We start from the raw sequence: 27,270 nt of genomic DNA, 5'->3' as shown, positions 1-27,270 counted from the left end.
CCAAAGGGGAGTAGAAATTCCTGATTGGAGCTAGTAGGACCCAGGTATTAGCAACTAGACCCTTCCCGGTCCCTCCACCTTCCTAATCTGTTGCAATCCATGTTTTGTTTGGGGAGAAATAGAAACCAGAGAGGGTGGGCCAAAGATCTACTTAGCCTAACTCCTGTTATGAGTTTAGTCTAGAGCTGATGGGGAGGGAGAATCCATTTTCAACACCCAGCCTGGAAGTGAGTTTTACCCCACCCCACCTCCATCATAGTAGACATGGAATGGAAGATCCTACTGACTGCCAAGGGTAGCCCAGGAAGATGGCCAGAGGTGGGTGGCCTCCAGGACTCTGAGAGTAGGAGTTCTGGTGCACTGAGGAAAAAGGAATGAAATCAGAACTAATTCAGATGTGTTTTTTTATCTTTTTATTTTGCAGTGATTCACAGGCAGATGCAAAAAGTACAGACAGGTCCCATGTACCCTTCACCCAGTTTCATCCAATGGTTATATCTTACATAATTCAGATATGGTTTTAAATCCTTCTGTGACTACAGCTGGGCCCACTTCACCCCTGCCTTGTCAGAGGCAGATTCTGGAGTTTGGGGGATGTTAGGAGGAGGTTGGGAAATAAAAGGATGCAGGAATCTGGGGGGAATAGGTCAGAGAAGATAATTTGGAAATCCAGTGAACCAAGCTGAGACGGATGGAAGGAAAAGAGGTCAGAGAAGAATAAAGGGTGACTAAAGAGGTTGGGTGTGTAGGGAAGAGACTGCACTGGGCTCCGTGGTGGAAGGAGGACAGAAAGGACAGGTTACATGAAGAGGAAATCAGTGATTCCATAGAGAGGAACAGACTGAGAGCTCGGGGGAGGGAGCTTGGCCTGGAGAAATGAAGCTAATATGACTCTAAGACGCTCAGGGAGGTTCCTATAGCTGGAGATACCTACCATGTGGGTGAGGGAGTAGAGGGAATCATAAGGGAAATGGGGAAGACTGAGAAGGGAAGGGTGGCAGGGAAGGGGATTTGAGACTCGGAACTGGTACCATGGTGTGAGCTGAGGCTCTGGGCCTCCAGCCACGATACAGGATCTGGCCCAGTAGATGGACTGTCACTGCCAACTGGACACAGTCAGCTTCTTGGGTGGGTGAAAGTGTCTGTGAGAGAGGGAGGGTGGTGGCAGGAGTGATGGGGGGAGATAAACAAGTTAGAAAGAGCCTAACAGACAGTACAACTTTGCATGGTGACCAAAGCTCTGGACATATTTCCTATCTCCCTGGTCTCTTGGGAGGGGATCCTGCCTACATCTGAAGCCAGGAAGGAAGCCTTGTACCAGGGATCAGAGCTTCAGGAGTGGGGACAGGCTGGTCTGTAGCGGCAGTAGGGGGGGCTAGTTCAGACTTAACACGTCCCATCCCTAGTAGAGGCCCATGATATCTATCGGTTCAGCATCATACTTTTGGGAGCAGAGCAGATAGAGCCTTTGGTCGGTTAGGGTGCTGGTGTAGTGGCAGCTGGTGGGTGGCTGCTTGGAGCTCAGGGAGCAGATTGTGAGGGGGAAGGAGTCCTGGGTGACTGTACAATATTCATTGTAATTCTCACAGAAGCTCTCGCTGTACTTGCAGATCTTCTTGATGGCTGTCCACGGGGCATGTAAGACATAATGGATCTTTGGGCAATACCAGCTTTGTTGTCTGCCCCGTACATAGGACATCAGACCACTACAGTAGCCCCGGAAACGCTTTGCCTAGTTAACCTTGGGATAGTCGATATGTAAGGTACGGAAGTTCTTGATAGCGAGCTGTAGCTGGATGTTTTCGACCAAAGCTGGCTCTAGAACAAGCCGGAGGAACAGGAGCTGGACCACACGGGGTGCCATTCTTCCTGCTGGCAGAGTTAAGGTGGTTGGAAGCAGAGGTGGGTCTCGAGTGGCTCTCCGCCCCTTCCCAGAGCTTCCAGTGTGCCCCCAGTCTCCCCCATGTGCCTTCCCCTATGCCCTCAAAGCCGGCCTGTCCTTCAGAGATCATCCGGCCCAAGTCTTCATGCCTCAGAGAGAGGAGACATTTGCCCAAGGTCACCCATCTGGTCAGCCACCTCTAGCTTGGTCTACTTTAGGGTCTCAGCCTCACCCAGTCCGGGAGCTGTAACACTTACGAAATATGAGGTCCAACTGGTCCTTGGGTGAGAGACGCTTCCCGTTTATCCCTGGCCCAGTTAATCCTTCTGGTAAAAATGCAGAAATTCCAGAAGGGACAGGCTCAGCTACACTTCTCTGACTGAAGTGGAAGGACAGGAGCTGGAGGACAGCAGGGCAGGGGTGGGATTCTTCCTTCCTGAGGCCAAGGACAGCCCAAAGGTAAGAAGAGGCTAGAAAGGTTTCTGGATGAAGACCAGTCTGAGACGAAGGAGTGTCCCCTGGGTTTGAGGAGCCCCTGTGCTGACGGGGGTGGATGGGGGGGAGGAAAGAGACATTGCTTTCTGGTCTCCTCCTCTCTGGTGTCATCAGAACACTTAGTTCCAGCCTCCTTGCAAGAAGTCCCGAAGTTCTTGGGTTTCCTTTGATGTCTTCTCTGGTTCACAGGCCATGATCCTGTGGAAAGGCGACAAGGAAAGCACCGTCATGTTCCTGAGGAACAAAGTGCTGCTTATTCCTGACCCTCAGAGAACAGAGGGTCTTCCGCTCTCTCATCCCACTCACTAGATCCCCGGAGGCCAGGTACGCAAGGGCCTCCCGCCTGAGTGCTGGGCTGAGAATCAAAGACCTCGGTGTGGACCCCCCCACACCATCAACTTCACTCCAATCGTGATCACACTGACACTCTCACCTGTAACCTCAGGCCCTCTCAGAGTCACAGCACTCCTGGAAACCTATGCATGCCGACCCCAAAGCCTCAAACTTGTCAGGTGGGATTAGACAACACAGCCTGGACTTGAGGGGGTGTGGACCGCCTGTGTCCAGCAGATCTTGCTGTAGTTTGTCATGTTGGAAAAAAGGGCCAGGCTCCTAACTCTTTTTCATCAACACCTGCCCCTTCATCAGAACCAAAGAGCTGGCTCCCCAGAGCCTGCCAGCCACAGTCCTTGATGCCCACAGGCGTCTCAGCCTTGCCTCCACGCACCTGTTGTCCAGGTTGTGGGCTTAGGACAGCTTACCACTCTCTCCCTGGAGAGCGGGAGAAGAGAGTCAAAACAGAGAACACTGAGTGTCCCAAGGCCAGTGTGTAGTTCAGGAAGGGTGGGGGGCGCGTGAGAGAGTCGCGTGGGTGTTCCTCGTTCACAGCCCCCTTAAACTTGCTCTTTCTGACATCACAAAGCAGAGTCCAAAACTGAACCCATCCTTCCCCAACTCGCTTTCCCTCCCGCCTTGTCCCTTTCCTCAGTTACTTAGGCAAGAAATCTGAGAGTGGTCCTCGACCCCGCCCTCTCCTTAATCCCACCTGTTTGGAGGCGGTACCGCATGGTGGCTCAGAGCAAAGCTTTTGAGTAAAACAGACCAGGAATTGCATCCTGGCTCTACTGCTTCCAGGCTGTACGCCATCAGTCTAAGTTCACTAAACCGGTATAAGCTTCAGTTTCTTCATCAGTTAATGAAGATAATATTCTGTACCTCGTGGCAGTCTTAGGATTCGTTAAGATGGATATCGAGAGCTCTTAGCCCAGGGCCTGGCACACGGTGAGTACTCAATCCGAGCATGAGTCCATCAGTCACACAGCTCTGACGATCTTTTTATTTTTTAAATTAATTCTTTAAAAATATTTATTTATTTGTTTAGCTGCTCCAGGTCTTAGTTGCGGCGTAGGCGATCTTCGTTGTGGCATGCGGCTCTTAGTTGTGGCTTGCGGGATCTAGTTCCCTGACCAGGGATTGAACCTAGGCCCGCTGCATTGGGAGCGTGGAGTCTTAACCACTGGACCACCAGCGAAGTCCCAGCCCTGACAATCTTAACTAAAACTTTTCCCGAACCAGTCTCTTCCATTCCTATTTCTTCCCCTGCTCAGGCTTGCCCCTCTCCTGGACACCACACACTCTCCAACTCCAGGAGGACTCTACACCTCATAGGACAGAAGACCTCCATGACCTGGCCGCCACCATGTCTCCAATTGCATCTCCATCTCTGCCTGCTTCCCCCAGTGGTGCCCACCCCACCTCCCGCTCACGTTATCTCCTCTACCCAGCATGCTGCTCTCTCCTCCCGCTCTCACCCCCGTCAGTTCCGCTGGGCCAGCTCATGTGACGATCAGCCCGGACGTCCTGTTTAAGAAGCGTCTGCTCGGAGCACCTCCCCAGGGAAGTGTGCACAGCCAAGTAAGTGAGGATAAAGCCCACACAGGCAGGTGGCTCATCTGTGTCCTTCAGGCTGGTGTATCAGCCAACACCCAGTGGGAATCCATGCAGGGTGTTGCCAGAGCCCGGCTGACTCAAGTCTTTGGTGTGAGGAAGCTGCTAGCACTTTGTGGCCCCAGACTCAGAGTGTGCCACCTCTTCCTTATTTGCTCAAGGCTGCAGCTTCCCTTGGAAGAGAAACGGGCTTTTCATGCCTCTTGGTCTTCTTCTTTCTTCATTCCTACCCACCCACCACCGCTCACCTCTGCACACAGTGTTACAGACATGGAACAGCACATAGTAGAGGAGAGAGTTTAGGACTTGATCTCAGATAACCTACTGAGCTTCCATTTCCTCTTCTATAAAATGGAAGCCTTCCTTACCTCATGAGGCTGCAAGAATAAAATGAGATGGTCAATATGGAGGTGACTTTTAGCCGTTAAACAATATATAAATGGAAAACTGGATATGGTCTCCTAGGTCTTATAACAACTCACTTTTTTCTCCAACTCACTTAACATCTGCAAATGCCTTCTTTTTTTTTTAATTTATTTTATTTATTTATTTTTGGCTGCGTTGGGTCTTTGTTGCTGTGCACGGGCTTTCTCTAGTTGTGGCGAGTGTGGACTACCCTTCCTTGCAGTGTGCAGGCTTCTCATTGCAGTGGCTTCTCTTATTGCAGAGCACGGGCTCTAGGCGTGCGGGCTTCAGTAGTTGTGGCACGTGGGCTCAGTAGTTGTGGCTCGTGGGCTCTAGAGCACAGGCTCAGTAGTTGTGGTTCACGGGCTTAGTTGCTCCGCGACATGTGGGATCTTCCCAGACCAGGGCTCAAACCCGTGTCCCCTGCATTGGCAGGCGGATTCTTAACCACTGTGCCACGAGGGAAGCCCTGTAAAGTCTTATATTCCCCAAATGAGCCAAGTGACCTCCCCACATCCCCACTCTGCCAATCTAGAGCCCTCTTTAACACCTGACTTAAATTCATCTTCACCAAGCTTTCTATTAGTCATGCCCCATGTTGATTACTTTTAAATACTTTAAATTGTTGAATACTATCTGAAAACACTATGACGAATGTTGGGGAAAATAGAAGGGTAAATAAGACAGTTCCAGTCCAGATTAAATTTACAATTCAGTAGGAACAACACACGTATGAACGTATGTTACAAAGGCATGAGCACGGGACCAGGAAAAGTGCTGAGTGTGCGATGGCCTTCAGGTTCCCACCTACAGTCCTACTGGTCTGGTCTTTAAAATCCTATCCCAGAGGAGCTGATCCATAGGATTGCTTCATCCATTCTGACAAAGGCTGAGATTTGTGGAACTGTTACCCCATTATACTGGACTTTACATATGCAAGAATCATCCTAGAGATGAAGAAACTAAGTTTTAGAGAGGGATGGTAGCTTGCTTGAGGTCATATGTCTAATTCAGTGGTTCTCAACGGGGAGCAATTGGATCACGTCTGGAGACTTTTTTTTGGTTGTCACAACTGGGAGGTGCTACTGGCATCTAGTGGGTAGAGGCCAGAGATGCTGCTAAACATCCTACATTGCACAAGACGGCTCCCACAGCAAAGAAGTATCCAGACAAAAATGTCGATTGTGCTGAGGTTGAGAAATTCTGGTCTAATGAGAGAATCAGATTTCCTAGCAAAAGCAGACTTATTTATACTTTATATATTGAAAAGAATTGGTAAATATCCAAGACTTAGAAGTATTTTTGTTAGACTTTGCTTGTGATGGTGCTGGTTCTTCTACCAGCAAAAGGATTATTGATAGTTCATCACTGAGACAACTTTTTGTTATTTTTCCCGTAGAAGCGACTTTCTGCGTATAGCCATCTACACACTCTTTCCCTCCTCCCCTCCCCAATGGTAGGATTTCTAGAACCACTGGCTAGAGTGACAAGTGCAGGGATGATTCCCTATGATTGAGGGGGTGCCCCAAGATTTTGCCCCAAGTGAGCTCACTACAATCTCAGTGGCATCACTTTTGCCCTGTCCAACTCATATTGTTCAAATAGCAAACTGTGTCCTGGGTTGTCCTTGAACCCAAAGGATTGCTTCAGCCATTTCAACCTTCTTGTCATAGGTTCACCTCCACCCCAGGGTTAAATTTCAGGAGGTGCCTTGTTAGTTCCTCAACTGGGACTGGGATCATTCAAGGGCAGAATGAATGCCTTCTAACGTAGAATTTGAATCATTTAGGGTCCCTTATATGCAAGGCACTATGCTACATCCTGTGGGAGGTACAGAAGTAGTATAACAGATAGTCCTTGTCTTCTGGGAATTGATAGTCTAAACGGGAGGAAAGCAATACATATATATGAAGAAATAACCAATGATTCAAGGCAGAAAATTATACATCTTGAAGACAGTAAATGTTGTAGGAATTTAGAGGTGAGAGAGATCCCTCTGAATTAGGAGGGTCAGAGAAAGTTTTCTGGGGAGAGAGGGAGTCACCTGGGACCTCGGGATACATCTCAAGGAACAGTTGAGTTAAGTGGAGATAAAGAGAATTATGAAAGGTATGTTTGAGGAAAGAGAGAAAACCAGCCTGGCTGGGGTTGAGGCAATCAGTGGGAGAAAAGTCAGAGATAAAGTTAGAAAGACGGGTTTGCCAGATTACGGCAGACCTTGAATATCAGGCAAAGGAATTTATATTTTATTCTAGAGATAAATGAGGAACTGGCAATGGCTTATGAGACAGAGTGACCTGGTAAGGCCTCTCAACCCCAGACCAGGTCCCCCACTGCTACATCCTGGCTTGTCTAAAGGCATTGGTCTGGGAGCCAAAGATTCCAGCTTTCTGTCCCTGCTGCTTCCTCCAGATCCACAGCTGTTCCAGGAAAGGTCATGAGAATTCAAAGACCCAAAGTGAATCCCACATCTGACCCCGACTTGCTGTTTTTTTCACTTTCCCCGTCTACAAAAATGAGTCCACTACCTTTATTTATCCTGGGAGCAACACAATCAGGATAACAGAACTTGGATCTGCTCCTGCTTGGAGGGAAACTCTCACGGGCTTTCCATCGGTATCCAGAGGCTGTGTGGAACTCCGGAAGAGAGAGAGGCTGGGCTCTGAAGGGTGGGCACCAATCCAGGCTTGGCCCTCGTCTCTTCCAGCCCCCCTCACCCCCTCCCAATGCAGGCTAGAGGAAGTAGCAGCTGTGGTCCTGTGAGGAAGACAGGCAGAGGTCCACCTGGCACTATTGGCATTTTCACAACACCCACCCGAACAACTTTAAACACACACACACACACACACACACACACACACACACACACACACACACACACAGCAGCAGCAGCAGCACCAGCAGCAGCAGCAGCAGCCTGGGGAGAGGTTAGGCCAAGAGCAGTGACTATGCCGCTAGAAGGAGAAGGAGGCTGGGGAGCTACCTCACATCCCTGGATAGAGGCTGCTATGTGAGGGGCTTTCTTCCCTCCCATCTTCTCTCCCACCATTTTTTTTTTTTTTTTTTTTTTTTTTTTTTTTTTTTTTTTGCGGTATGCGGGCCTCTCACTGTTGTGGCCTCTCCTGTTGCGGAGCACAGGCTCCGGACGCACAGGCCCAGCGGCCATGGCTCACGGGCCCAGCCACTCCGCGGCATGTGGAAACTTCCCGGACCGGGGCACGAACCCGTGTCCCCTGCATCGGCAACCACTGCGCCACCAGGGAAGCCTGTCTCCCACCATTTTGTCTTCTGCTCTCCCTTCTTTAATTTTTCTCTTCTCTCTTCTGGCAGACTCCCTGCCCAGTCCTTGGCCTGATGCCTGACTCCTTTTGTTCTCCCTAACCCTGTTCCCCTTCCTCCATCCTTTCCTCTCGCCCTATGAATGTAGCGAAGGAAACATGGCAAAATTATCCTACCGAGTGCAAAGTGAAGTGGATCTTGGAAGCTGGATAGTTTCAGCGAAAAAATAAACAAAATCACCTGCCTTATCCAAATAATGGAGGTGAAATAAGGGTTTCAGCTTGAACTGTGCAAATAGTAGGTTCGACTTTTCAGTTTTCACACGCAAACCTAACCCTTTACTCCCTCTTCCCTTTGAACTGGGACAGCATGGCTGTGTTGACTTTCACAGAGCACTATGGAAGGCTTCTGGAGAACCCCGCATGATGAAGTTAAAGGGCAAACTGGGATAATTATAATGACAGGAAAATACAAGAGCAGAGGGCAGTTCAAGCCATGGTTTGGAAACATCTCACCCTAGAATAATGAGAAGTGAGGAGGAGTCCGGGCAGGCGAGGAATCCAAATGAGGTCCTGGCCTCCCACCCACTCCTCTCACCCCAGCCTCCAGTCCAGGGCTGGCCTGATCCACATTCTGTCCACAGTCTGCTTTAAACCATGGATTTTATCTCCAAACATTTGCATTTCTACAGCAGCAGAGGCATAATTCTCTACCCAGAAGTTCCAACTACAAAGATTCAGGCACCTGAACAAAGCAGTGAATGCGCTCCCGAGCCAAGGCCTCACAGAGCGGGAACCAGAGGAGCAAGAGGCCTGTGTGCACTGGCTCCTGCTTCTCTGTTGCCACCTAGTGGTGCTTCTCCCTCCAACACCATTTTTTATTCCAAAGATACTTCATCCTGACCCACAGCTATGCTCTCTATCTGCTAAAATGATGTCCCCTGACCTCAAAACAAACACGCATCTTCCTGACTCAAAATCCTAACTTCTGGACCAGAACACAAACTGTATGACCCATATGGTTTGCGTGGGCCTCTCTGCAGTCACATCCATGCAACAGCCAGGAGATTTTTTTTTTTTTTTTTTTTTGGCTGCGTTGGGTCTTCGTGGCTGCGCGTGGGCTTTCTCTAGTTGGGGAGAGCGGGCTCTAGGCGTGCGGGCTTCAGTAGTTGTGGCACGTGGGCTCAGTAGTTGTGGCTCGTGGGCTGTAGAGCGCAGACTCAGTAGTTGTGGTTCACGGGCTTAGTTGCTCTGCGGCATGTGGGATCTTCCCAGACCAGGGCTCAAACCCATGTCCCCTGCATTGGCAGGCGGACTCTCAACCACTGCGCCACCAGGGAAGTCCCACAGCCAGGGTATTTTTAAACAGATAAAGCTTTTACTCCTCCTCTTTTTTTTGGGGGGGGGGGGGGGGGCCATGCCACATGGCTTGTGGGATCTTGCAGGATCCCAGTTCCCCAACCAGGGATTGAACCTGGGCCATGGCAGTGAAAACCGGGAATCTTAACCACTAGACCACCAGGGAACTCCCTTTATTCCTCTGCTTAGAACCCTCCTAGGGCTCCCCACTGTGTGCACGGCAAAACTCCTAATGGTCTCTGAGGCTTCCCATGATCTGGCCTCTGGTCCCTCTCCGACCCCATCACTCATCCGCTCCAGCCACACTGGACTCCTTACTGTCCCTCCAACTCCCCAGGCATCCATCTGCTTTAGGGCCTTTACAGTGCTGTCCTCTATGCTTGGAGCATTCTTCCCCAGACAAGCGTAAGTTCACTCTCACTTGAAATCTTTGTCCCAGAGTCACCTACTTTAATGACCCTATTTAAAAATCAGTGCCTGAACACTCTTTGACATCAATCGCAGCAAGATCTTTTTTACCACCTCCTAGAGTAATGAAAATAAAAACAAAAATAAACAAATGGGGCCTAATGAAACTTAAAAGCTTTTGCACAGCAAAGGAAACCATAAGCAAGACGAAAAAATCCTCAGAATGGGAGAAAATATTTGCAAATGAAGCAACTGACAAGGGACTAATCTCCAAAATATACAAACAGCTCATGCAGCTCAATATCAAAATAACAAACAACCCAATCAAAAACTGGGAGGAAGACCTAAATAGACATTTCTCCAAAGAAGACATACAGATGGCCAACAAACACATGAAAAGATGCTCAACATCACTAATTATTAGAGAGATGCAAATCAAAACTACAATGAGGTATCACCTCACACTGGTCAGAATGGCCATCATCAAAAAATCACAAACAGTAAATTCTGGAGAAGGTGTGGAGAAAAGGGAACCCTCTTACGCTGTTGGTGGGAATGTAAATTGATACAGCCACTATGGAGAACAGTATGGAGGTTCCTTAAAAAACTAAAAATAGAATTACCGTATGATCCAACAATCCAACTCCTGGGCATATACCCGGAGAAAACCATAATTCAAAAAGATACATGCACCCTAATGTTCATTGCAGCACTATTTACAATAGCCAGGACATGGAAGCAACCTAAATGTCCATCAACAGAGGAATGGATAAAGATGATGTGGTACACGTGTACAATAGAATATTACCCAGCCATAAAAAGGAACAAAATTGTGCCATTTGCAAAGACATGGATGGATCTAGAGACTGTCATACAGAATGAAGTCAGAAAGAGAAAAACAAATATTGTATATGAATGCATATATGTGGAATCTAGAAAAATGATATAGATGAACCTATCTGCAAAGCAGAAATAGAGACACAGATGTAGAGAACAAATGTATGGATACCAAGGGAGGAAGGGAGGGGTGGGATGAATTGGAGACTGGGATTGACATATATACACTACTATGTATAACATAGATGACTAATGAGAACCGACTGTATAGCACAGGGAACTCTACTCACTGCTCTGTGGTGACCTAAATGGGAAGGAAATCCAAAAAAGAGGGGTTATATGTATAAGTATAGCTGGTTCACTTTGCTGTACAGTAGAAACGAACACAATACCATAAAGCAACTATACTCCAATGAAAAATAAATAAAAATAAAAATCACTGCCTACCAATCTCCATTTGTTCTTTTTTCCTTAGCAATGGTGTATTTTTTACTGCCTTTCCTCCAATGAAATGTAAGGATTCCAAAGGTAGGGATTTTTGTATCTTTTATTCACTGATATATCCCAAGCACCTTGGCCCATAGTAGATGCTCAATAAATATTGACTACGTGAATGAACCTAAAACCACTATTCTGAGACCACCTACTACTTACAGGTGAAACCTGAAAACAAGAACACTGTTCATCTCAGTTTTCCAGGCCTTCCCATCCACAGATAGTGATGCTTCTCTTCCTCAGTGTCTCAGTTCTTCTGAGTCTCCCATGCCAAGCTCACTGGAGCCGCCGGAGCAGCACGGACCCAAGCTCTCCACACAACTGTAACTGCCACAAGGAACGGGGAATACACAGTAGAGGAAGGTCTAGGCTGGCTGTACAGCACACCACCACCAAGAGCATTTTCAAATTAGGACACTAAGCGTTGCAAATTTTAATAAAGTAGTAAGGGAAAGAGTGAAGGGTGACAGGTGTTGGGCGCCATCTCCAGGTAAAGCCGGATGACCTTGCTTGACCCTGGAACGGGAGGGACCCAGAGGGATGAATCATTGTAGAATAGCTGAGGTGGGATTGTGCTGCGCCTTGTGACTCTGGTGATTGGTCCACTTCCCTGTCTCCTCCATCTCCTCCAAAAGCTCAGCAGTAAGTCCTGATGACAGGAAGTAACTTTCTAGGCTATTCCATCTTTATCTCGGATCAGAAAAAGCAATCCTTACCACCACAGTGATTGGCTCTTCCCAGAATCAGAACCAGAGGTGTATATAGGAGATGATAAATGACAGCTCTCATTCGGGGTTGACACCTGAGTCAGGTGCATTGCTAGTCATTAGAACCATGTGGCTAGGGACCAGGTCTAACCTTTGAGTGTGAGGATTCAGGCTTCAGGCATCCTCACTGCTGAAGATGTTTAGGCAGATGTACCAGCTCCACAGATATCCACTTACGTGGGACACGTAAGTGAAGAGGCATGAACCTGATTCATTTCCTGATCCACGGCTACTCCCCAGCCTGCCCCCAAACAGAAGCACCACAAGCCAGGCCAGCTCTTAAGGAGTTCGGTGGTGAGAAGAGGCCCTCAGAGATCTGAGGCCCAGCGGAAGGCAGGTGCATCCCGGTGAGCAGAAGCCACAACACAAGGATTTGGGGAGGAGGTAAGGCCTGTGGCGGGACGTGAGTGAGGAGAGAGGACAGGGAAGGGATGGGTTCTGGCCAGAGAACAGTATACTCATGTGAGTGACAAGGTGGACAAAGGAGGGACTCAATGTGGAGGGGGTGAGTATACACACAGGGGAGAGAGGAGAGAGGAGAGAGATGCTGAGGGTTGGAGGCACAAAATGGGGCTATGGAGGAGATGGGGATGGGGTCATGGAGGGCGTGAGACACAGAGAAAGGAATAAGGACATAGGGACATGGGGACACAGAGGGATGGACATGAGGGAGAGGAGATAGAGCAAGGAGTGGGAGGCATGAGGGACAGAATGAGGGAGGATAGGGATTCAGGGTGAGGGGGATGGAGCCCTAGGGTTAGGGGGTGGGGTCTTAGTGGTTTGGGGCACAGGGAGGGGAAGGGAGAGGAAAGACACAGGGTGAGGGAGGAAGGAGACAGCAGGGGAGGGAGATGGTGATTAGCTAGAAGGAGCAGGTTTAGCAAGGCTAATTTCCACCTCCTCTGTGCGCAGAGACCCCAGCCCTCCCTTCTGACTGTTCCCCCTAAGAGAGATGGTACCAGCCAGAGCAGGATTCTGCCCTCTGCTGCTGTTCCTGCTGCTGCTGGGCCTGTGGATGGCCGACGACCCAGTCGGTGCCAAGCCCAGAAACATGACCTCAGCTCGGTGGTTTGAAACTCAGCACGTGCAGCCCAGGCCTCAGAGATGCAACACGACAATGCAAAACATCAACAAGTACTCCAATCGCTGCAAAGACCTCAACACCTTCGTGCATGAATCCTTCTCCGGTGTGGCCGCCACTTGTCAGACGCCCAACATAACCTGCAAGAGAGGCCGTAAAAACTGCCACCGGAGCCAGAAGCCTGTAACCCTGACTATGTGTAACCTCACCTCAGGGAGGTACCCAGACTGCAGGTACAAGGAGAAGCAACTGAATGCTACTTACATCGTGGCCTGTGACCCTCCCCAGGAAGGGGACTCTAGCAAATTCAAGCTGGTTCCTGTCCACCTGGACGATGTCCTTTAGGTTTCCAGCCAGCCGCGTGCTTGGGCCACTCCTTAAATCCCTCTGCAGGCCTCTGGACCACTCCTCGTCAGCCCAGAAGGTTCTCTTCTGACATCTCTTGGGGCCCTTCCTAGCTCAGGCTCCTCTGAGAGGGTGGGACTGTGGGGAGTTGAGGTGATACATGAGTAGGCTAAACTCCAGAAGAGATGGCGATCTCTCAACTTTTCATTGCTGTTTTTTCATTAGCTTAGGGGTGTGGGTTCCTTGGTCTGTGCCTCCTACATCTTTCCCCTACCCCATCTTCTCACGGCAGCATGACGAGAGGAGGAAAGAAATGGAAAAGGAGTGTAGGGGATTTATGGCGAGAGCCACTCCTATTCCTAAATTAGGCCTCTTCCCCAGCTCTGATTGGCAGTGACGTGGCTTGTGGGCAGGGAGGTGGCCTGAAGGGAAGAAGACAAAGCAGCACCACTTCATATTTACATAGCATTTAACGCTTTTCACAGTGTGTCCACGTGACTCCCTTGTGAGATAGACATGACTAGGATTACTCATCTTCTTTAGGGATGAGGACGTTGAGATTGCAGAAAGAGTTGTTAATTAAAGAGCTTGTCAGCTTGGTTAGTAGCAGCAGCTGGACTTTAAAGTAGAAAGCGCACTTTCTACTTTACCGCTGGGTGGAAAAGGAGAGTCCTCTGCAGGGACCACAGGGGAACCAGGTAAGATCTCCCCCGTGAAACAATGTCCCGAGAGCTCTGAAGAGCCAGTTGCCCCATGTTGGCTGCAGTAAAGGTCATTACCGCTCTAGCCAAGGGACTGTTTATGAGCTGCTCCAAGGATCCTAATTCTCTCTCTCTCTCTGCCCCACCCCACCTCTCTGCCGTCCCCCTTCTCTAGTCCACTGCTCTTTCTTCCGGGGCCCTGGGCCTGGCTCTAGCTTGATTGCCTATAGCCCTGAAGGCACAGTGTCAGGGGAGTGTCCCAACTTCATCCCCCTGCTCCGGGATCACATTTCCCTTGACCTCAAGGGACTTCGTGGCCCAGTGCCCGCTTGTCACAAACAAGCTGGTGGGAGCTGCCAGAGCTTCCTTCCTCCCGATAAATGATCTCTCCTGCCTTGGTGCTTCCCTGGCTCTCTGCTCTGGCAATCCGCCCAGGCCAGAGGGGTTGAGATGTGGAAATGCCATCTCCCCGTCCTCCCCCCCACCCCTCCAAACCCCGCTGCAGACACCACTTCTCCCTTCCTGGTGAGCAGAACTGGAGAAGCTATGGCTTTATGTAGACTCGGTCCTGATAGCTTCCCACTCCTAGCCCACACCCAGCATTGCCTGCAGCCTTGACCATCTCCAGCCCTTTCTCTCTTCCTTAATCTCAGTCCCAGACAAACTGCACTAAGCCCCATGCCCGCCCCACGCCCACCCTACTTGAGCACCCAAATACTACCTTGTTAGACCTTCCCTTCCCAGCTGTGGAGTCTACTCTCTACCTATCCCTCTCCCACACTCCAGCGCTCCCTTATGCCTTACCAGAGTCAGAGTAAGCTTTGGAGCCAGATACCATTGGGTGTAAATCTTGGCTCAGTCCTTTGTGGCTACGTGACCTCAAGAAAACTGCACCTCTTTGCAACTATGTTTCCACGTATGGGAGTAATACTACCTACCCAACAGGATTTCAGGAAGATTTAGAAATGACATTTATGAGGCCTTAGTCAAGCCCAGGCACTGATAAGCATTCAGTAATGATAGTTAGCTGTAGGTAACAGTAGCAATAGCCCTGTCCAGTCATATTCACCTTTGGCAAACACGCAGATACCCCTTTGGCAAATACCCCATTCAATTCTCCTTGAGGTCTTTCTTCTGCTAGAATGATGTTTATGAGTAGGCTGGAGAATAAGTCTGCAGGCAGAGTCCTGCTAGGTGGGCTGGGTGGTTTGAGATGGTGAGGAGAGAAGGTAGGGAAGGGATGATGAAAAGAAAGGGGAGCAGAGCATTGAACAATTCAATTCAAGCAGAGTGAGGGGCCAATACGTTGATGAGTCTTGAAAGTAGAGGGACAATAAATATACTTTATAGTCAAATGCCAAATGACTGAATGTAAAATCTATATATCCTGTGGTCACTGTACTGGGCATTTATCATTCTAAATACATGATTTTCAACTGAGGTGCATAGAAAACCAAGTCTCTTAGGGGTAGCTGATTTTTCTTTTCACTTTGTTCTTTCTTCACAACTCTTTTTTTTAATTCTTTATTGATGATATTTCTTATGGGTGTTATGGTTTTGCAGACATCCTCCTCACAAACTTTTTAAGTGGCTAAAATTATGCTTTTTTTTTTTTTTGCGGTACACGGGCCTCTCACTCTTGTGGCCTCTCCCGTTGCGGAGCACAGGCTCTGGACACGCAGGCTCAGTGGCCATGGTTCACGGGCCTAGCCGCTCCGCGGCATGTGGGATCCTCCCGGACCGGGGCACGAACCCGTGTCCCCTGCATCGGCAGGCGGACTCTCAACCACTGCGCCACCAGGGAAGCCCTAAAATTATGCTTTTAATGTATCCTCTCGAAATAAGAAGAATTTCCAAATATGGCTTTTTCTTGAAATACTCATGATCTAAATAGTATTAAATAACTTAACATTAAACATAATTCTAAAGCAATCTATGGTGTGGTGATAGCGGTCAGAATAGGGGTAACCTTGGGAAGCGCTAACTGGCAAGGTGTAGGAGGTAAGCTGGAGATGTTCTATTCTTGCTCTAGATATGTTTACTTTGTGAAAACTCATTGAGCTGTACACTTAAGATTTGTGTACTTTACTGTAAGCAAATTATACCTCAATTTAAAAATCTTCCTAAAAAAGTACAGTTTTTAAGGATTAGTTTGTTTAACATGAGAAATGCTAATATATCAATTCACAAAGATTATAATATAATGAAATCATGGACTCATGATCTAATCTAATTTCTATTGTTCTGCTTTGTACTATTTGTTAAATTAAATAGTAGTTGTGCTAATTATTAAATTGTTGTAAATATTTTTGGTTCAAAAAGTATATAAGGTTTTTTTTCCTAAAGTTATCCAGCTAATCCATGTTCTTCTATTAGTTGTATAACTGTCTACTAATTTTCCTATTTAACTATGTGAAAATTCTTCATAAAATTTATATGTAATATAAGCTTTTACAACCATTAATTATTACAACATTTTTCTTAAAATAATAAATATGCATTTATATTTCTCCTGACTGATAGGATTTCAACATTTTTAAAGTTCATAAGGAGAATTTCACTTCCAGTCACATTCAGAGTACTCACCAATATCTGAAAGAGATTATTATTCAGATATTAACAATGAACCCAAATGACCTGCCTTGTTTTCATACAGATGCTTTAACAGATTAGATTTGACAGTCACCCATTCCTTCACATGATCCTGATCACAGCCAAGTTCAGGGATGCCAGGAATTATGTTGAAATCAGCATTTGGCTATTCGGCCTTTCAAAGGCTGAAGCTGAGGTTCAAAACGAGTAACAGGTTTGCGCCAGTTACCAAGGCTGCGTCTTGATACATTCCTACTTAAAGGCTGAAAAATGGGAAAAGGAGACTGATTAGTTATGAGATTTCTGTTGCTGGGGGTGGGAGCTTGGAGTGGGGGAGGAGGGTGTCTAGGGGAGTATTGCCCAGCCTTGTGTAGATGGCTCTAAAGAGAATTGTTTCGACCTGGATCTAAGGAGCAGAAACAGAGTCCTGTACAGAATGTAACCCAAGAACTGGAGCTAGTGTGGACTAGCTTTCTAGGAGTGAGATTATCTGAGATAGCCTAGGTAGGATACCTTTCTACATGACCCGAGTTCCCCAAAGTCTCCAGACTCTGAAGAAAATGACCCATAGACACTATGAAGAGGACCAGCTGAGTCAACAGAGAGAGAAGGGTCCTGATCTCAAGGGCAGCGTGTAGGAAGAGGAAGTGCCCTTGAGTCTGGAACCCTTTTGCTCACATTGATTCAGACAGCCCTCTTCATAGTGTCTCTGGCCCTAGGGGATGACCTTAGAACTACAGCAGCAGAAAACAGACCAACGCAGCAACAGCGTCCAGGGAGACTTCTCTGTGAGAATCCTGGCCCATTTCACCACATTCCTCCTACGCTCCTGCACAACTGGGCCTCCAAAAGGGCTTCGAAGACTCCAGATCCTCATTTTAAAGTCCTCCTCCTACACCACCCGCCCACCCCCACCCCCGCATTCTACCATGGAGAGATAGAAAGAGCAGTCAGAGCTCTTACCAGGATGTGTTCCTGTGCAGGACTCCAAAGCCAGTAAGCTTGGGCGCATCCATGAAGCCATGGGGGCATATGAGAAAACATTGCTAGTGAGGTCTTGTAGGAAGTTCACAAGAGGTGAGATAAGGAAAGATGTCTACCCGTAATGGAAATACAACCATGATGAAAAGTCCTCTTGATTTAGAGAGATTGGAATTTCCTCATCTATGCAAAGGTCACCTACTTCATAGAGTATTATGCAGATTAATGTGACAACATATATAAAGGGCTTAGTACAGTGGCTGGTGTGTAGGAAAAGTTTGAGAGATGTAATCATTTATATTTATTACTGTGATGTCAAACGTTGAGAAGCCAAACCTGTGATGGATGGAGCAGGCCTGACTTCCATGACAGAAGAACGAAGGACCTAAACTAAGGAGGCCAAACTCCTCCTCAGCCTCCTCTTGCCAAAAAGAACTTCCCAGCCAAGAGTATATAAGGTAGGGTTCAAGGTCAGACAAAAAGGACAATGTGTATTAATTTCTCTAGGTAAGGTAATTTGGAGTGGGGTGGGTAGGGGCAATGCTTTCAATTAGAGGGGGAAACAAAGGCTACTGAGTATTTATATTAAGACTACTTAAGGGGGTTTTTCTCATCTCTTCCTTCCATGAATCCACAGATATGGAAAGAAGGCAGAGGATTTAGGGCCACTAACTTTTGAGGGTGTCCTCCTTACCAGCTCCTCTCCAAAGGGTTCAACTGTCACAGCAGCTGATGGAGAGAAAGCTCTAGTGACATTTCCAACTTGCCCTCCTGAGTCATTTAAACTAGTCCTTAGGTAAGCTTACTGTCCCTTCACCTCCCTGTGGAAGATCACTTGTATTTTTCCCACCCTCTGATTCAGCTCCATTTCCTAGTTTGTCTTCCATTACACAAGACTACCACCAATGGTGGTCCACTGCTTTCCAATAGATTGGTTACAGTGGGAAAACATCACACTTGTTACTTTCTTCACATAGAAACTTAGTTGAAGTTACACATTTAAAACATAAACTGTACACCTGAAATTAACACAACATTGTAAATCAACACAACATTATAAATCAACTATATTTCCATTATAAACAAACAAACAAACTGACCTAGTGAGAATCAATACAAATTCCTGCTTGGGCCATGGCATTTAGCACAAGACAGAACTTCACATCTGCATAGCTTTAGGCTCTTTCAGTAGATATTCATAAAATCATGTCTTAAGAGATTGTATCCAGTGACCTCAGAGATCATCTGGTCCTCCCCTCCGCATTTTGCAAATGAGAAAAATAAGACCGAGGGGACCCAAGATCACATGATTAGTTTAAGTGAGAATTCAGGTTTCTTGAACCAGTCCAGTGATGTTCCCAAAGTGTCATTCTAGTTAATGGTCCCAAATGGATCTCAGACATCTTCCAAGGTCAAACTCATTATACCTGGACTGGCAAATCAATCAGCAAATGGGCAGGTTCCCAGATTGAGACAAAAGCATGTTCATTCAAGAAAGAGTGTTCAGTGCCCATGATCCTGAGGTGTTTACATTTCTGCCTCTCACTTGTGGACCACATCCCCTTCACCTGAATGCTCACATTGTATCAGTGAGATGGAAAAAAAAGTAGCACCCAAGAACTTGATGGTAAACTAGTCAAGCATGTCCCCGGACGAAGCCATTGGCTGTTGGAGACATAAATAAGGGCATGCAGCAAGAACAAAAGTCTTCACTTCCCATCTGCTCTTTGGGGCCAGGGTGAAAACATTGCAGAGATCCCATTTGGTGGACCTCCAGATGGGCCTGAAACATCCAAAATATTTTATCTTTGGTAAGTATCATCATTCTTTTTTTTTTTTTGAATTTTATTTTATTAATTTTTTATACAGCAGGTTCTTATTAGTTATCCATTTAATACATGTTAGTGTATATATGTCAATCCCAAACTCCCAATTCATCACACCACCACCACCAACCCCTGGCCACTTTCCCCGCTTGGTGTCCATACGTTTGTTCTCTACATCTGTGTCTCTATTTCTGCCCTGCAAACCGGTTCGTCTGTACCATTTTTCTAGGTAGGATCAACATTCTTTACCCTCAAAGTTGGCACATCCAGGACTGGGTCTTCATGGTCAACTAGAGCCCACAGAGCAATGTTTCTCAGACTTTTCCCTGAAGTGCTAGTAATGGCCGAGGGGAATTAAGCACCTAAAGTCATGCCCAGCAGGAATGAGCTTTCTCTGAAGCCTCTTTCTTTTGCTTAACTAATATTTATAAAATAACCAAATACACAGATTTTTTTCCCCCACATACTGCAAGGCTTGTGGGATTTTTAGTTCCCCAGCCAGGGATCAAACCCGGGCCCTCGGTAGGGAGAGTGCCGAGTCCTAACAACTGTACCACCAGGGAATTCCCCCAAAGATGTTTTATATGTTATCTTCAAACATCATTTGTGGTAATAATGGATCAACATTAATCTCCTGGTTTTGATGACTGTACTGTAGCTATGTAGGCAAGACTACTTGTAATTAAGAAATACTCATTTCTGTATAAAGGGGTAATGGAGCATTTTGTCTGTAACTTAGTCTCATATAGTTCAGAAATGTTAATAATTAGGGAATTTGGGTGAAGTAGATAGGGGAGCTCTGTGTACTATTTCTGAAACATATATAAATTTGAAATTATCTCAAATCAGAACCATTCAAAATTATTTTTTTAAAGTAGTTGGTTTGAATTTTTCAATATACTCCATCAAAGTCTTATTTTATATAAAAACAATGTTTTAAATTACTTCCTTTCCCCCAAAAAATAGTTTTGGTAAAATTGGGATAGAAGACATTTATCTTGTGGCTTCGTGTGTACCTTGTGCATATCTGCGTTCAACCTAGGATAGGAGTGTACTGGCCTTAATGAGGTTTTCCTTAACTTGCTCGCTATGGGCTATGCCTCTGATCAGTATTTCTCTTTAGGAACTGAATGAGGAAGATAAGGTAGCCATGGAGCCAGGGCAATAGGAAGGTTCCTCATATGCTAAAAAATGAGAAAATAGACATCGAGCACTTACAACAGTGACTGGGACCTAGAAACCCCTCAGCAAGTGTTTGCTCTGCTTTTATCATTGTCCTCATCGTCCCTGGGAGGTCCAGACACTGAACACAGGATTGAAATAAGTCAAAGGCAACAAGACACATGTGAGGGGAGCCACATGCCTCCACTCTGGCTGGACTGAAGACTACATCCTCTCCTTCTTGAGGACAGATCCTATAGTCAGGAACTAAGGGAGGCATTCCACTCACTGAAGCAAGATCATGGTGGCACTGGTCTCCCTGAGCAGGCCCCAAAGAGCTACACAGTAAAGAAAAATGGACCTGGTAGGAGAGAGGGTCAGCCACTGGGTATGGAAGGAGGCTTCCCAGTAGGAGTGCAGCAACCAGATTTCCTGTGATCGTGCTCTGAGCCTCGGAGTTTAGAAACCAGGATCCAGGACATCTCATGGCCATGGGCCTTCAGAGTCAGGGACACCTCTTGGAGGAGACTCCTTGGAGAGATTCCCTGTGAAAGCTTCTGGCAATCTGAGACCAGCCCAACTCCTCTGGCCTGGCTGTTGACTCATTGCCAAGACCACAGGTCTCAGCAAGGAGAGCAAGGAGGACGTTCAGAGAAGTGGGGCAAGGGAGCCCTGCTGTCCTCCTGAGCTGCTCCGGAGCAGGACACTGCCCTGCAGGCTGCCCGTCCTTTTCGTTTCCCTCTGGGTTTTTCCAGCCAGAGCTTGCCTCTACCCAGTTTCCTGGACTGTCGTTCTATTTGCATTTTTCTCTTTTTTTCCCTCTTCCCTCTCTCCTGGGGATATCCTTATACATACTCACAAAGTAATCGAGGAGCTGAGTATTCACAGTCTCAGTCTCCCTTCTGAATTAGCATCGCAACCGTGTTTCACAACAGAGCTAGTCAAATGCCAGGGCGGCTGGGCATCCATCATTAGGAGTAAGTGCTGCTTCCGGTCAGCTGTCCTAGCCCTAGGTGGTCCTCATGGATGTGTGAGCTGTTCGGCAGAAAGCTAGCTGAAAATCTTCTGTGCTGTGCTCAAAGAAACAGAAGACTATTAGCAGCCACCTGCCTCCTGAACCTAAAGTTACACCTTCATTCAGCTTGTCTCTCCGGTGAATTTCACTTCAGGGTATCTGCACCCCAGCCCGTCTCAGCCTTGGCACCTACGGAAAGCGGAAAGAGGCGTCAGCAACAGCTCTTCTCACAGGCTGTCAGGACTAACCTAGCGGAGCAGCGAAGCTTCCAGCTAGTTACTCACAGTGGAACCTGTCCTCAGACACAACCTCTATGAAAAGATCCCACCAGTGCCCTCTACTGAGGGGCCAGGAATCAGTTCTGGACAATCTCACACAGGACCCAAGCAGAGGATCAGAAAATGCACAGCCCGTTCTCTCCTTAGCCACTGCTGGTCCTTTGTAGTGGCCCCGGCCCCTCCTACACCAGCCCCGCTCTTCCAGAACCCGCTTCTTCCTGAAGAAGCTACCTCTCATCTCCAGGGGGAAGCCTGACAGCCATACTGGAGGTGGCGTTTGGAGTTCAAAGACTACCTCGGGCCAGCAACCCAGACAGACTTTTCTGGCTCCCTCACCCATATGCCTCTAGGCTATCCTGAAAAAACTAGTCTCTACAGGATCATTGCGTATTCTCTACTCCCCCTCTTCTGAGCTACCTTTGGGGTCTTCCTGAAGGGCCTCTCCTCACATTCTAGTCTGGCTACTAGCACTTTGATGTTTCATCTTGTCTCATAGAGTCTTAGAAGCGGGTGGGGGGGGTGCTTTTTAGAAATTATTCAGCTGAAAGTCTTTGGGTTACAAATGATGAGGAAACTAAGAGGACCAGAGTGGCGATTCAGTTCAACACACAGTTACTGAGTATCCCTCTGAGCTATCCATATGCCTGATACTATGGAGATACAGAAGCAAGAAAGGGCCTGATTTCTTTCCCACGAGTTTACCATCTAGTTGGGAAGACCTGATACACACCTAAGAGTCAAATAACAAAACAAGGTAGTACATGATGGAGCACCCAAATGAGTGGTACCGGGAGTTAATGCCGAAGGAGGTTACGTTCAGGAAGGGTTCACCAGAGGTAGAGTTGTACAGGAAGGTTCACGCAGGTGGTGATGCACAAGCTCATAGGACCAAGAGGAGATCTGAAGGATGGTAATAGTTGAGGGAGAGCCCTTAGGGAAGAGAAAGAAAAACAGAAGTAAAGTTGAAGAGAGCAAAACCTGTCCAGGAGACGAAAAGGAGCCCTGTCTATTAGAATAGTCACAGAGTGACTGTCAGCCCATAAGGTAACTATCAGTAAACAGGGAAGCAGTGTGGCAGGAAGAGAACAATAGATTTGGAGGCAGACCTCCCTCATTTTCAATCCTGGACCTGTCACTTAACACATCTGTGACCTTAGCCTCTCCAAGCTTCAGTTTCCTTTTCTATAAATGGAGATAATAACATGGAACACACAATATTGTTTTGCATATAGCATTACACATAAAGCACAAGGCCTTGGCACACGGAAGGCACTTTTTAAATGAAAGCTAATATCCGTAACCAAGTACCTAGCACCGTGCCAAGCGCATATTACATGTTCACTAAATGGTGGTTAGCAGTATTCCTTTCTTCCTGCAGCTGTGGTACAGCCCCGTGCTGACCTGACCCTAAAGTAAGGTGGCGTGTATTCTCCTGGCTGACTTTAGGAGAGCAGTAAGTGGTACACTCAAGGCAACTGGCCCTAGAATGTCAAGGGCTATGTTTAATACCCCCACACCACACATTTTAACATTTTATCACGCCATATTGAATATATAAAATGTATGCTCCTCATTCAATATCATTCTTGCAGATGTGTACCTGAAATGATTTTTAAAGTTTTACTTCTGAAATTGTTTGACTCCAAGTAATTTGGGATTGGCACTGCTCCTTCTGCAATTGTGGTATTGAGAATTCCCATAAAAGGAGAAAAAAAATCTAACCTAAGATTGTTTTCCAACGTAATAAACTTCTTATGGGTGCCAAATTCCAAAATAAGTGAAATCAACTTACCTGCTCCCACCACGTGACTGTGGTAGCACGTAAGTAAATATTTTAAATTTGATTTTATAGTTGACTTTTCCTATATTGGAGCCAATATTTTTTTTTCCTAGTCTCAAATATTGTAGGCCTTTGAAAACCTCCCAGACCCTAGTCACTGGGCCTCTAGTACTTAATGGATAAAACAGCCCTGAGACTGTAGCAGTTGGGAAGACATGTGATGAATAACTAGGATCAAATACACAATCAAAGGAACCCCTTCTTCAGGCCTCCCTGAGTGGGGCTGGCCAGCTGCAGGGTCAGCACCTACTTGAGGAAAAGCATGTTTGCAACTTAACTGGATTCAGAGCTTGCAAAGTCTGTGGTCAGTCATCTTGGTCGGCACGAAATGTTCGTGCCAACCTTTGGTTCCTGCTGCCATCCCTACCCTCGTGCACAAAAGCCCAGAGGCTTGGGTCTGCAACTGTAAATGAATAATCACATGGTAATCCTTCCATCCCGATGGGAAAGACTCAGCTGAGGGCCTGCAAAAGAGAAATGACTTCCTGAATAAATAAATATATATATTTGCTCTCTGAGGCCCAAGTCAACTGTTTGCTGGATAATGTTCTCCTGGGTTGAAAAATCAATGTTTTGTTAGCTTTGTGGGGAGGAGTGCAGGAAGGGATTCCCCACTATGAAAACGGTGAGCTCGGTTGATGAACCTGGCTCCACCTTGGAGACAGAAAGGCAAACATCTCAGAAGTTTCCCATCTGGCAATGCAGATCATAGGAGCCTAAGTGATTTTTGTCACTTTGCAGAGCATTTTATCTCAAAGGCAGTGAAGTCACATGGAGGTCAAGAGGCTGGGTAGGGCTCAACACACCAGCAAAAACCTGAGGGGCTGTAGCCAAAGCAAGATCCCTCACTTGAGTCATTTGCTTCCGCCCTTGATAATTGCCGCAATACTGCCAGTATAATAATTTACTAAATATGTATGTATGCATTTAGTTCAAATAGTTCTTTGAAAATGAAACTGTGTAACATCATATTTCAAAGAATACTAGGGTCACTTAATAAATAGAAGTAAAAATAAATATAAAGAATGCCATCCAATTTTTAAAAATTCTATCCAGATATTGCTTTCAGCTGAAGACTCAGCCTGGGGTCTGTTGTCTGTACTGAAAAGTGGGGAGAAACAAAGGCTTACCTTCTGGCTCTAATAGGAGACCTTCTTCTAAATGTCATCAGAAGGATTAGAAGAGAATTACCGAAGGCAATGTTCATGTTTCATTTAAACCACAAACAGACACACTCACTGCACTCTTGTTTCTACGGGAAACACTTCCTCCTTCCCTTTTCAGCCTGGCACTAGACCAAAGGGATGGGCTGAAAGTCAAGAAGCTCTGGCCCCAGCTCTGCCACTCACTTGGTGGCCTTCGGAAGGGCAGTTTCTCTTTCAGGCCCTCCAGCCCTTTCGTCTGTAAAATAGAGTTGATTGATCTTGAAAAACTCTTCTGCTCTGATTCTTTATCATTCCAAGACTTTCTCCAATAGAGCAATATGTCAGCCACAGAAAGAACCCAACTCACCATACCGCTTTGCTGGCTAGAGAAGTGAGAATGACTTTTTCTAGCTTCAGAGAGAAATTGGACCACAGAACAGAGAGGAATTAGCCTGACTCCACAATCTTAATACTGACTTTCAGGAATGACTGAGCTAGCCTGGGAGAGTGAGGTACGGACGCTTGGCCTACTTTTCTTCCAAGATTAGTTTCCTTTTGTGGTCTGACTTCTCAGAGTTTCAAACAAGAAACATGGGAGTGTGGAAAGAACAGGGGTTTTGGAAGCCAAGAAGCATTGATTCAGATCCTGTGTTTGACACTCCCTAGCTGTGTGATGATGGGCAATTTTCTTAACTTTTCTGAGTCTCAGTTTGCTCATATATTAAAGAAAAGAAAGAAATCATACCTCATAAAACTCTTATGAGGGAAAAACAGTATAAGTGTTTATTGGGGGCATAAAAATGTACATTATCTGCTGGGACTGAACAATAAACAGCCAGTAGTGTTCTTAAATATCTGAAGCTATAGGAGCCCTGAAATAATTGACTTACAGTATGAGATTCTTAGAAGGGCTAGCAGGGCACCACCCATGGTGACCCAGTCACATACCTCCCACTTCTCCTGTGCCACTGTGCCCCTTGGGAGAGATGGCACCAGCCAGAGCAGGATTCTGCCCTCGGATGCCCTTGCTGCTGGGGCTGTGGATGGCCAAGGACCCAGTCGGTGCCAAGCCCAGAAACATGACCTCAGCCCAGTGGTTTGAAACTCAGCACGTGCAGCCCAGGCCTCAGGGATGCAATGCTGCGATGGCAACATCAGCAAGTACTCCAAAAGCTGCAAAGGCCTCAACACCTTCCTGCATGAATCCTTCTCCAGCATGGAGACTCCCGTCATAACCTGCAAGAACGGCTGTAAAAACTGCCACCAGAGCCAGAAGCCTGTATGCCTGACCACGTATAAGCTCATCTCAGGGAGGTGCTCAGACTGCAGGTACAAGGAGAAGCAACTGGATGCATTCTTCATCATGGCCTGTGATCCTCCACAACAGAAGGATGGCCTAAGGTACCAGCTGGTCCTGTGCTTTTGGATAATGTTGTCTAAGGCCAGGTGTTCCCCTACCCCAAGCTCTGCAGACTCCCGATGCTACAGCTGCATTTCCTCCCTTGAGTTCTTCACTAATCCTTACCCTTTTTGCAAATACCACTTCCCTCCCACGTAGCCAACTCCACATACTCTTAATTCCTTACGGGGTTTTGTGGATGCTCCAAATGGTGAGGGAAGAGAGGTGATTCTCCCTAGCCCTTCACTGTTGCTTACATTGCTTTCTGAGTGTGGATACCATGCGACCCTTCAAGCACTAAGGCTCTTAGCAGAGGTGGATCCAGGTTTTGTGGGACTTATGGCATATGCAGTTTTGGAGACCACATTTTTTTTTTTTTTTTTTTTTTGTGGTACGCAGGCCTCTCACTGTTGTGGCCTCTCCTGTTGCAGAGAACAGGCTCCGGACGCGCAGGCCTGTCAGCGGCCATGGCTCACGGGCCCAGCCGCTCCGCGGCATGTGGGATCTTCCCGGACCGGGGCACGAACCCGTGTCCTCTGCATCAGCAGGCGGACTCTCAACCACTGCGCCACCAGGGAAGCCCTGGAGAACATCTTAAAGAAGAAGAATACCGTCAGGACCTTAGAAGAGCTGTGGTTGGACAGTTCAGAGGGAACCCCATCGGGGGAGGCAGAGATTACCTAAGGAAGGAGGGCCGGAGAATCTATGCCAGGTTCCCTATGCTGGGCAAAGGAATGTGTCTGATTTTGTTGCAATAAAAGACCCTGCTTTTCCTGATTGACTATGTGTATTACTATCCAAGTGAAAGTATGGAGGTTTGGAAACCCCTCCTTATCTCTGTGAAGCTTCAGTATCACATGCCCTGCAGGCAGAAGGGAGGGCAGCTCCCTGAGCAGGCTTGGGCTTGGAGGAGCAGCCTGGGCTCTGCCTTCCACCCCCTTGAAAATTGCCTGGCGGTCCCATGTCATATGAAGGGGAGGAAGGCAAGGAAGGGCAGGCGGAGCCCCGGGATGCCAGTCAGACCTGAGGCTGG

At 47.2% G+C, this 27,270-nt stretch overlaps 2 protein-coding genes across 12 annotated transcripts; one reads left to right on the top strand and one right to left on the bottom strand.

The window, feature by feature from the left end:
* Positions 1-404: 404 nt before the first annotated feature.
* RNASE13 (ribonuclease A family member 13 (inactive)) lies at positions 405-13,355 on the bottom strand. The gene is given in 2 exon segments (XM_033851387.2): positions 405-2,575; positions 13,219-13,355. A coding segment is annotated over 1 exon segment (462 nt). The 5' UTR covers positions 1,865-2,575; positions 13,219-13,355; the 3' UTR covers positions 405-1,402.
* On the top strand, positions 12,152-27,015 carry LOC117311072 (ribonuclease 7-like). 11 transcript variants are annotated; one of them, XM_033851386.2, is made up of 3 exons: positions 12,152-12,257; positions 12,786-19,384; positions 21,730-27,015. In XM_033851386.2, the coding sequence occupies exon 2, from the start codon at positions 12,826-12,828 to the stop codon at positions 13,297-13,299; it is 474 nt and encodes a 157-aa protein (XP_033707277.1). In that variant the 5' UTR covers positions 12,152-12,257; positions 12,786-12,825; the 3' UTR covers positions 13,300-19,384; positions 21,730-27,015. The 11 variants fall into 11 exon arrangements, 9 of the variants coding, with proteins under 9 accessions (XP_033707277.1, XP_073656782.1, XP_073656781.1 ...); XM_073800681.1 differs by having other exon boundaries at positions 12,161-13,997; positions 19,311-19,384; positions 26,669-27,015; XM_073800680.1 differs by having other exon boundaries at positions 12,161-13,997; positions 19,311-19,384; positions 26,637-27,015.
* Positions 27,016-27,270: the final 255 nt, after the last annotated feature.

The sequence above is a fragment of the Tursiops truncatus genome, chromosome 2 (genome assembly GCF_011762595.2).
Source record: "Tursiops truncatus isolate mTurTru1 chromosome 2, mTurTru1.mat.Y, whole genome shotgun sequence".
NCBI classification, from domain to species: Eukaryota; Metazoa; Chordata; class Mammalia; order Artiodactyla; family Delphinidae; genus Tursiops; species Tursiops truncatus.
This window is presented reverse-complemented; position numbering and strand designations above follow the sequence as displayed.